The 11,698-nt window shown below is 42.1% G+C and overlaps 1 protein-coding gene across 1 annotated transcript; it reads right to left on the reverse strand.

Annotated features, from left to right (window-relative positions):
- Window positions 1-7,438: 7,438 nt before the first annotated feature.
- On the reverse strand, window positions 7,439-11,326 carry LOC311508478 (E3 ubiquitin-protein ligase TRIM21-like). Its single transcript, XM_084573247.1, has 2 exons — window positions 11,299-11,326; window positions 7,439-11,115 (listed from the first exon to the last, which is right to left on the reverse strand). The coding sequence occupies exon 2, from the start codon at window positions 10,965-10,967 to the stop codon at window positions 9,348-9,350; it is 1,620 nt and encodes a 539-aa protein (XP_084429373.1). The 5' UTR covers window positions 10,968-11,115; window positions 11,299-11,326; the 3' UTR covers window positions 7,439-9,347.
- Between the last annotated feature and the right edge of the window lie 372 nt (window positions 11,327-11,698).

The raw sequence follows: 11,698 nt of genomic DNA on the forward strand, positions 1-11,698 counted from the left end.
AGAACCACAAACGCAGAGTTAATACAATTAAAATAACACAACGATGATTAAATTAAATTAAATGTTGCAGTGACACCAGAGGAATGTGAGTCGAGCTGAGGAGCGACAGTTGCTGATCGACTGTCAGCAACTAAAAGCCGGTTCGAGCAACATTGACTTACCTGTTCCTGGTTTGTGTGTCTCTGCCGCTGCCGACGAAACCCAACACCTGCAGACCGACCGACCGACCGACGAGGACAGACGCCTTAACGCCGAGTCAGACGCTTCTTTCAGGGCATGTTACTTATTCACCAGCAGGTCTCCGTCCGCTCTCTGCGGGAGGGGCGGAGCTTAGAGGAGTGTGTGTTTGCATGTGTGTTTGTGTGTGTTTGTGTGATTGTGTGTGTGTGTGATTCAACAGGTTTGTGAATGAAACAGAGCCGCGATTCATCCGGTACGAACAGATTTAAACTCAGAGATTTTATCTCATTTTACATTCAAAGTCTAGATTTTCCCAAATGACTGGAGCAGAATCACTTTAAATGTGAATTATGTAAAATTATAAGATTAATTATTCTGAGGAAAAGTTGGTGTTTAACATGTAAACTGATAAAAACAAGATGAATAATTATTATTTTTCTGCTTAAATATGGAATTTTGAGGTAATAATGAATAAAAGGTAAAAAGCAGGCATGATTTCTGTGTTTTAGGCTAAATGCTAACATGCTCACGCTGAAAATGTTAGCGTTTGAAATTAGAAGGCTATTTCTACCATTTAATTTAGCCTGTTAGCATGACTGATTAATGCTAAACAAACAATAGTTGTTTCAAGCTAAGCAAACATTAGTTGAAGACACCTACACATGTCTGCTTTAACCATTTTAGTTTAGCCTGTTAGCATGCCTTTTGCTAATTCAAGCGAAGCAAACATTAGTTGGAAGGCAAACATAAGTCCAGTTTTACCATTTCAGTTTAGCCTGTTAGCATGCCTTTTGCTAATTCAAGCTAAGCAAACATTAGTTGGAAGGCAAACATAAGTCCAGTTTTACCATTTCAGTTTAGCCTGTTAGCATTTGCTTTGCTAATTTGCTAATTTGTGCTAAGGAAACATTAACTGAAGATCCCTACATAAGTCTGTGTGTTTAACCATTTTAGTTTAGTCTGTTAGCATGACACTTGCTAATTTGTGCTAAGCCAACAATTAGTTAAGGACACCTGCAGACATCACTTTGTTACCAATGTGTTAGCATGACTAACAACAGAAGTCGTAGAAATCAACACAAGTCCTTGAAGAAGTCTTGAAGAGATCGTAGGAGTTGTTGAGGAGGCAGTACAGGTCCTAAAAGACAATCGAGGAGGGGCTTTGAAAAGGTTCTAGAGGTAATAAGGCTCCTTAGGAATGTTTTAAACGATGTTGACAATGTTCATGAAAGAGATTGTAAGAATACCTGAAGATGTTGCAAAGACGTTTAAGTCCTAGAGGATGCAGTAGAAGGGTCTAGGATTTTAGGATTTAGGATTCTAGGAGAGGTTGAATGGGTCTTGTTGATGAGGCTGTAAGGCTTGTTCAGTAGGATGAAGGCACCAATGAACATGCTGCAAGTTGCCTCAGATCCTAGAGGATGTAGTAGTACTTACATACTGTATGTTATAGTAGAGGGTAGGAGGCATCACAGAAGAGGCTGAAGGAGGATGCTGTAGGCTTCAGTGAAGAGGTTGTATTGATCCTTGTAAAGGATGTAGGAGTTTCTAAGGAAGATGTAGGGGTCTTTAAGAACTCTGCAGACTTTGAGGATGTTGTATGGACCATTGAGAACGTTGCTGGAGAGATGTAGGCGTCCTTAAAGAAGTTATACGGGAAGTTCTTTGAAGCTGTGGCGGCCTGCAAGTGTCCTGGATGGGGATGATTTCAAAAGGTTCCAAGCGTTCCTGATGAAGCTGTGAAGGAACCTGAAGTGACTATAATGGATTCATGCTTCAGATTATTAAAATCTGCTCTAACACTTTTATAACTGACTCATTGAGTTTGGTTTCCATAAATTATCATAAGAGCACAGTGTTTAGATGGTATGGCGTTGGCTAAATTGTTCTGTGGCGCCCCCTAGTGTTTGACAAAAGCAAATGTGCCATTTTGAGAATATGAGAGGGCAGTGTTTATTTTTTAAGTCTTAAATTCCTCAACCAAACACCACAAATAGAACCAGTTCACACATCTTTTGACTCTCTTGCAAAAATAAACAAATAATTTTAGGGATTTAAAACTATCCAGTTTTAGACTTAGATAAACTTTATTCATATTAGATTAGTTGCACATAAAAGAAAACACTCTTAAGAACCACAAGTAAAGAAAGATTAAATAAAATAAAATGTAAGTAAAATCTAGTACAATAAAATATAAACAGTATAAGCAAAAATATACAGAATTAGCATATGAGCAAATGTACAAGAAATAGAGACGGAAGAATATACTCAGGGATGATAGTAAGGTGCAGTAATGGATTTTCCATGATGGAAAGCAGTGTCCTCCTGTCCCTCACTGAGACAAATGTCTCAAATTCACTGCCAATAACATGTCCAGCCTTTCAGATCAACTTGTCCATCCTACTGATGTCCTTTCTGCTGGTGCTGCTCCTCCAACAAACCACAGTAAAGTACAGTCTGGTAGAAAGTGTCCAGCAACTTGCTGCATAGATTTAAAGACCTGAGCTTCCTCAAGAACTAGATTCTACTCAGTCCACAGCATCACTGTTGTCCCTCCAGTCCAGTCTGCTGTTCATGTGTACTCCCAGGTACTTATAGCGGTCCACTACTTCCACCTCCAGGTCCTGGATGGTGATGGACTCTGCCAGTGTCCTCTTCCTCCTGAAGTCAGTGACCAGCTCCTTGGTCTTGTCCACATTCAGGACTAGGTGGTTTGTCTGGGGCCACTCCACAAAGTCTCTGATCAGTGTCCTGTACTCCACCTCCTGTCCGTCTCTAATACACCAGACCTCATATGTCTTCTGGTGACTCCACAGAGTTCTTTTGCTTCTGATTTGTGAGAATTAAACAGAAATGAAGAGTGTGCTATAGAGAGAAGATCATGACTTAAATGTTGGATGAATATATAAAGCAGACGGTACGGCCTCAGACACATCAGGTTGGTTTGGTGGTATTTTGGCACCATCTTCTGGCCGTGGCTCAGAACTACAACACAACTGAAATTGGAAAAATAAAATCCTCCTAAACCTACAAACAGAATATGGAAGTCCATAAATCATTAGACAGACTCATGATCACAGCTGCTCTGTGGTATTAGTACTTAGAGGAGACGCAATGATTCGACTCTATGATGCGAGTTGTTAAGTGGAAGTCCTTGGGGAGGCGATAAACATCTTAACATGGATGTGAAGGCCATAACGGTGCTTGAACTGATTGTAAAAGAGGTTGGAACCGTCCTTGAGGTGATTCACTCTCTCTCTGTAATAAAAGATTGTTGGAGTGAAGTCACTGAAAGACTCGAGGAGGTCGTCGTGATCCTGTAGGAGACCGTAGGTGTCGTTAAAGAGACTGTTGAAGCTCTCATCAATGTGTTTAAAGAGTTTTCTGCATAAAAAATGACTCAAAATATCAGCGCTTGATCAGACAAAGAGAACCCAAGCAACAAAACAAATTAAATGGACGTATTATACTTGAGCTTTTATTTATTCAAGAAGTGTAAACGTAAGTGAACCCTTGTGCAACAATAACAGCAACTAAACGATTCTGGTAACTGCTGAACAGTCATCCACTGAGACGAGTCCCTCATTTAACAAACCAGGGATGTGAATGCCGCTTCCATTTTTCCATTTATTTGGCACATTTTAAAATACGATAAAATACAACAACAATAACAATAATGAAAGTACATTATGTGCTCTGCTGTGACAGCTTCTAAACTATGGAATACACAATACCTGACGCAAGAAACTGCCCCTCTAAAGGACTGACTTCTGAATAATAAATATGTAAACATCATTAGCTGTGTCTGCCTTATAGCCTGCATGTTGTTGTCTGTTGCTCTGTTTATGTTGGGGGGGCGGTGGTGGTGGTTGGGGGTGGGGGCTGGATGACTGAGAACCTTCACAGACATTTTTCTTATTTGTTTGTTCGGTTGAACGGGTTATATTTACTCCACAGACTAATTCGTTGAATTCAGTGGTTAACTACGGTGGCCCTGAAGGTCAAAACACAACGACATTACAGAAAACACAATGACATTTCAGATTACAGAAAGGGTAGGGACAACACTTCTTGTTTCTGATTGGACAGGTCCCATGCTAAAATATAAGCCGATGTGATTGGTTGTTTCGCTGCCAGTCAAGAAATGACAATAAGTGTAGACACTGTGATGCGATCATGTACTGTCCACATTGTGGAAAGAAAGTACGAGTCGTTGCCAAATCTCTGCATGTCTTGTGGAAAGACATTGCCATTGTTTAGAGAGGCCGAGGGGACGCACGATGAGGACGTCGTTGCACCGTCTCCTCAGTCCTAACTCCGTCAACCGTGCATTCAGGGTTCTGTCCAATCAGAAACCAGAAGTGTTGTCCCTACACTTTTCTTATCTGAAATGTTGTGTTTTGACCTTCAGGACCACGGTAGTTAATTGTCTTAAAGCCTGTCCATGACGTCCACAGATTCAACAACAGAACCAGGCGTTTTAGTGCCATCAGCGTCATCAGCCTTTTTTAGCTATTCTTGTGTTTACATAAAAACTGGAACACATTTATTTTGCACATCATAAAGTCTGGATTTGGTTGAGAATAATTTCTCTGAGCCTGGTGTTTATTCTTCACCTAGTTCTAGACGGAGAACTCTGAATTTGAGTCAAATTCCAATAAATCATCTCATGAGCAGAAGGTTAATTTGTGCAGCTACAAAAGAAAATCAACCGTTTGACTGTGGATAAGTTGTAAGGGTCACTGGAGATGTTGTAGAGGTCAATGGGGTGTCACCAAATAGGTTTTAGGGGACTTGAAGGGTATAGCCTCTACAAACTGCTCAACAACGCCAATATTACTGAACTGTTTGTGGGGATTCTTGAGGAAAAGTCCTTTAGGAGTCGCTGATGAGTGAAGCACCTGTAAGACGTTTGTTGAACGTCATTGGCTTGTTTGAGGAGTCTTTGAAACTTTAAGTATTTGGTCTATACGTCCTAAAGGATATTGTAGAAACATTTAATTCCACTGTAGCAGAACATGAGAACATTGCAGTTCTTGAGGAGTTTGTGAGGAAACCACTAAATGTTCTGGTTGTCTTTAAAGAAGTTGTTGAGGTGTTTAAGTCCCTAAAGATGTTGTAGAAGCCCTTGAAAAGTTCGGAGAGGACTACGAATGAAATACTTTCTTTTGTGTAGTTTTCAAAAGTTACAGAGTCATAGTTCGACGTCTTTTTCTGTACATTTAATAAAAGTTAGAACAATGAATACGGCCTCTCTTTCAGTTGTATCAGGGCTTTTCTTTCACTCTGTCAGATTCAGTTTTCGTCTTTTTTCAGCTCACGCTCGCATCACAGCGGCCCGACAGCACCGAAAGTGTTTTTAATCCTCGGTCTTATACGCTGAGGTAATAATGTCGGGGTAATTGCAGCTCGGGGGCCCGTGCCGGCTGATTGACAGCTCATTTAAACAGACACGGTCAAGAAGATGAGAGACGAGGTTTAGGAACAGGAAGTTAATGAAGCTGGCGGGGTGAACGATGGGAACAACAACGCCGATACGCTCATCTGTCCCTCTGTAATTGAAAACTCATTTAGTGAAACACTGCGATGCTCAGTCACGGTTTTCACCAACTACAGAAAAGAAAGTGGTTCGATTCACCTGAAAACAATGAAGGAAAGTCGCCTTAAGCCTCAGATCTTAGCGGAACATACAGAGATGAGATGAGACTCAGTTTTGACCGGCTCTTAGTGAGGAGGTGTCAGCAGCAGCAGTCTGAAGTACAGTTGTAGAGGGCCTTGAATTGTGTCTGAAGGGGTTGTAGGTATTCTTTAATACATCCTCTGGGCACCATGATCGTCTGCACCAAACCACAACATCAATTTTACTCAAAGCCTCAGATATCAGCCTCATGAAGAGACCAAAATTACTTGGACGCCCATTAGTGTCCCTAGAAACTGTCATGGATTTGAATACGTCTGATTTTTGTCAACAGCTGTGTGTAGAAACTGTTTCTCGACGTGCTAACGTTGTTGAATGCTGCCTTTTTCCCAGGAACATTAATCCTAAGACTTTATTGAGGAACACTTTCAAGAAGTTACTATTTGAGAAAGATTTCTCCTGTTCGGCAACGAGTTGAGAACCTCTGAACTGGCTATTGAGGCCTTTTCCTGTGTTTTGTTAGCACGCATAAAAACATGTGCAGAGCTTCAGACTAGCTGCTATTAGCTGAACGTTCTGCTCTCATGTAAGTGTTTGGTTTCAAGAAATCTTAATTTTTCCACCGTGTCTCACTTGCTGTCTTGCATTTCTTTGGTTCTGCCATTTTTAATCACCTGTGCCAAAAGTCTTCTTTGATTAATCTTGTTTTGCAGAGAAGCTCAAGACGCTAGCGCCACCTACTGTTAAAACTAAACAGTACAATACAGTCTGGTACATGAATTAAAAATGGACCATGGTTTGGAATATCCTGAATGCATGTCCATGGATTTTGGTCCAGATAGTGACTATGCCCAGGGGACCAATTGTAATGATTTGACACAAGGTCAATGGTTTTACTCTTTCAACTGTCCAGCATGTCATATTGGCATTCATAGTTACCAGAGAAAAGAAGACTACTGTCACTTTTCCCCTAGCAAGTCCAGGGGCCTCATGTACGAAGGTTGCGTGCGTACAAAAACGTTCCGTATGTACTCGCTCACGGAAAAGTTCAGATGTATCAAGAGTGAAATGTCTGGGAACTTGTACGTGTCTACGCCAATGTCATGGCTGGCGTACGCTGGGTTCTACAGATATTGATCCTTTGGTGATACTTAGAGGTGATGCCGGGAAACTGTCACAAATGTGAAAACTATTAGTCCGACCGATCGGGACTGTGCAGGTCGACCCTGAGCAGAGCCAATAAATATAATTTGCATATTTAAAAGGGGCGTGGACAGGGAGGGGTCGTGTACGCTCGATTGGAACGTACAAAGGAAAAATGCTTCTAGATCTGAGCGTGCGCCACGTTTTACAAGGAAATCCATGCAAGTCTTCGTACATGAGGCTCCAGGACACTGATATTTTTCCACATCATTTTCACAGCAGACATTTTGACTTGTTAGAGACAGGACAGCACATGATCAGCCTAATGGCGGTGCTACCTTACCTAAATGAAGAGGATTTATACTGGCCTCCCTCTTCGTGCTGAAGTAGTTTATCCAGCTAGCCCAAACAATGCCCAGTAAGCCCAGAAAAGACTCACAGACCGGACAGGTGGCGTTGTCTCTGATCTTTACTGAAGAACATATCTCAACTGTGAAACTGCAATACAAAATATCCACAAATTAAATATATGGGAAAATAATAATCACAATGACTGAAGTAAGTACAGACTGCATATGCACAAACAGAAAGAAGGTGTAGTACAACACTTCAAAATGAATGTAACAATATCTGAGCTACATGGCTAACAAGTTAACAGCTGAGCTAATCTGCCTCTCAGACAAGCATGGGATAATTATTACAACATAAAAATGATTGTCATACATAACCAATTCTCACTAAACTTTTAAAGCATAAAAACTTACTGATATGACCTTCTGTGGCTCCAAGGACAAACTAAAATCTTTCCACAGCCTGCAGCAGCAGCCTTGACCCCCTTGACCCAAAAACCAAAAGAGAAACTTAACTAAACGGGAGTTGAGTCTGCGTTTAACCTTTGCGTCCATAGGGGGCGCTATTACACCGTATTAAAACGTCAGTTAGCTTGACAGCTCAGTATATGGCCATCAGAGGACATGGCAGGACTCATCCTCTTGGGCTCATTAGCGTCTATATAAAATATCACAATCTAGTCAAATATCTTGAACGCATGGCCGTGGATTTTGGTCCAGATAGTGAGTGTGCCCAGAGGATGAACTGAAAACAACTTTGGGGCTTTCTTGATTTTTGTTTAAGAGCCACCACCAGAAAAAAAAAAAAAAAGGTTTTACTCTTTCTACAGTACAGCATATTAACATCAACTGGATGGATTACAAGCATCTGTGGTTCCCAGGAAAATGAATCATCTTTGGTTCGCCAAATGTGGACAGTCCAAACATCAAGAACGTATGAGAGTGTATAAAGTAAATCATACTCAGAAAAGAAACTGGATACTTCCTCTGCCTCTTTGACATTTTCACGTGACCAATATATCTGTCTGCAGCTCTGTAAATTTACTGATTTATCATCTCAGTCATAGAATGTATATAAAGGTGGACGGCGGAGCGGCTCCTCTAAAGCAGTGATTCCCAACCACATTAGTGTGCCGTGACAGATCATCAGGTGTGCCGCGAGAAATGATCCAATTTCACTTAGTTGGTCAGAAAATTATTATTAATTTTCTTCAAATAATTAGTCTTCGTTCGTCTATGCCAGCGACGTGTAGTGACAGGCAGAACAATTAAATACGCTTCCACTAAGAAGCTTTATTGTCATTGCACAAGAATACCATGAAATTGTGTTGGCAGAAGGAAAATAATTAACCTGTCTATCCACCTGTTGCCATTCAAACAACAGAATAAGTCATGCTTCGAGTTATAGTGGTGATAGCAATGGATAAATACTTGAAAAGAAAAAGTACTCTATCTGAACTGGGTCCTGGAGAAAATTCCAGACCCAGATGAAGGTCCTAATATCAACTAAATGTCCATCTAGAGACTGACCAGAACAGACCATAGTTACCATCTAGAGACTGACCAGAACAGACCATAGCAACCATCTAGAGACTGACCAGAACAGATCATAGTAACCATCTAGAGACTGATCAGAACAGACCATAGCAACCATCTAGAGACTGACCAGAACAGACCATAATAACCATCTAGAGACTGATCAGAACAGACCATAGCAACCATCTAGAGACTGACCAGAACAGACCATAGTAACCATCTAGAGACTGACCAGAACAGACCATAGCAACCATCTAGAGACTAAGCAGAACAGACCATAATAACCATCTAGAGACTGATCAGAACAGACCATAGCAACCATCTAGAGACTAAGCAGAACAGACCATAATAACCATCTAGCTGTAAGACTGTACCCTGTATCGTACATACAGACATTTAAACAACCTCCCAAATGACAGCCTTATAAGTGTAAAGATATTTCTGAAGACATTTTTATCATTCTTAGCGTCTGGTTTGACGATTAACAACAATGTTCAGCGTCACCTGTGATTTACAGGTGAGATTATCAGAGGTGCAGAGTTTCTGCCGCCGTCACTCGGCCCAGGACTGAAGAACGGGTAGAGAGTATCGGTGAAGGAGTTTCCAGTAAACGAGTGAAGAAGAACTGTGGCATCGACGTCGTAAAACGAGACGAGACCTTCCTCGTAATCCACAAACACTCTCACCTTGTCAGGGTGACCGTCCACAGGGAGGGGGAGGGGGTAGCCAGCGAGTGCAAAGTACTCTTTACTGTTTTTCAGACATATAGTCCAGTAGCCATTTTCTGGGTTTAATGTAATATCTCCCTTCCTGTTGGCGGACCTTTGGGCCACTCCTAAAGTCCACCCGGTCTTCCCTTTAACCTGGACGTCATAGTGAAACTGTCCACAGGAGAGGCTCTGCTTTCCCAAGACATTAAGCGCAGGTTGAAATCTTTTTGGGCTGTCTGGGAGCCTTCTCCAGACATCACCACAGTGTACCTGTTTCCCGTCTTCGGACAGGACCAGAGCGGGGTGCGCCGTGTCGGGATCCAAGGTCACGTCAGCTGCATTTAGCCGAAGGTTCTTCAACTCGGCGTCTTGAAGCCTCTGCATCTCATTCCTGACCGTCTCCGCCAGCTGATTCAGAGCTCTCACTATCGCGGCCCGTGTGATCCCATCATATCTAACTGGACAAATGCTCATGTCCATCCAGTCTTTGGTGGGAAGAGCTGAATTCAGGGCAGAGAAGCTCTGGACTACATGGAGGTGGTCTTTGGAGCGGGAGAGGTACTCCACCTCAGCACGCCTCTTCGTCAGCTCGAAGATCTCCAGCTCCAGCTCTTGGATGTAAGCATTGGCCTCTGTCTCCGTTGCTTTCTTCTTCTGTCTGATCATCTCGATCAGTTCTGTCTGGGCTCTCTCCAGAGATCCAATCAGAGCGGTTAAGACCTGAACGCCGTCCTCCATCTCTCGATCTGCAGCTACCTTGCCGACCTTTACCGAGTGTTTGAACTCCTGGACCCTTCGCCGCCTCTCCTGGATCACCTCCTGAATTTTCGCCTCTGTTTCCAAAAGTTCTTTCTTCTTTAGTTCATATTCTTCTCTCAGAGGAAGCGCCTCATGAACTCTGTCACCCGGGCCCACATAGGACCGATCTAGACGTTTGTCATGCTCAGTACTGATCTTTTCAACGGCCTTCTGCACAGAATCAAACAGCTGGTGAGTTTTTAAGCTGGATATGGTTTGATGATGGTATAGGCTGATAATAAACAAGACCAAACATACAATCAACAGGCCGGACCACAGGGATGTCCATTTAGGTCCAGCAGGAACATTGTGAGGAACATCTAACGGTGTTGCGGCGTGCTGCTTGTGGATCTTTCTGGCTTTCTTTCCAACTGACAGTCTGAACTGAACCGCCATCTCAGATATGAAAGTATTCACACGCAGCTTGTATTTCTTTTCCACGCGCTCTTTACACATGGGGCACTGGCGCTGGGAATTAAAATTCAAGTGCTCCACGATGCAGTCCTTGCAGAAGTTGTGTCCACACGGCAGCGTGACGGGATCGGTGAACACATCCAGACAGATGCAGCACAAAAGCTGCTCCTCAGTCAGTAGACAGTTTGAAGTTGACATGCTGATGTTTGCATTCCTAGTATCTTCACACGTAACAGCTATGTGTTTCTGCTTGTTTCAAATCTATTCGTCCGTGTAGAGGCAGAAACAAAAGACTTGAATTTGTGCCATGACTCCGCAGCGTATTATTTTTTATCAGCAGCTCATACTGTAACAAACCAGAAAAAAACGACGTTAGCTTTACAGGAGCTGTCTCCGTTAAAAGACGTGACAAAACAAAACTATTTGGGATGATGATAGCGATTCAACTTTTTGCAGCCACAGTTCAAATCCTCACTTGATTTCATATCCCCCATCCCAACATTTTAGATGGAATAAAAACATAACAAACCTGTGTGCGTTGGAGACTCTCCTTTGATGGTGCATAGATGATCAATGAGTCACATAGCTTTGTTTTAAGCAGTGTAATAAACCTCTTCCTGACAAACAGGAATAGACGCACACATCACTCTTTTTGATGTAACTCCACCCAGTGATTTGCAAGAAGAGAAATAGCAACGTTCACGTCTGTTCAGGAAAAAAAGAAGAACAGCTGTCAGCCGACATGTGATTTATAGCGTACAGTAAAGGTGAAAAAGAAGCTGCCTCCGGATCACACAAACATTTCCCTAGTATAGACAGTTAATGGTTATTCAAAAAGCAGCACAGATCCTGGTGGAAAAAAATTAGTCAAAAACAAAAAAAATGAACTGTTCATTTTGGAGTCTAAGAACTTAGTTCAAAACTCCACC

The sequence above is a fragment of the Chelon labrosus genome (genome assembly GCF_963514085.1).
Source record: "Chelon labrosus genome assembly, chromosome: 23".
Taxonomy (NCBI): Eukaryota; Metazoa; Chordata; class Actinopteri; order Mugiliformes; family Mugilidae; genus Chelon; species Chelon labrosus.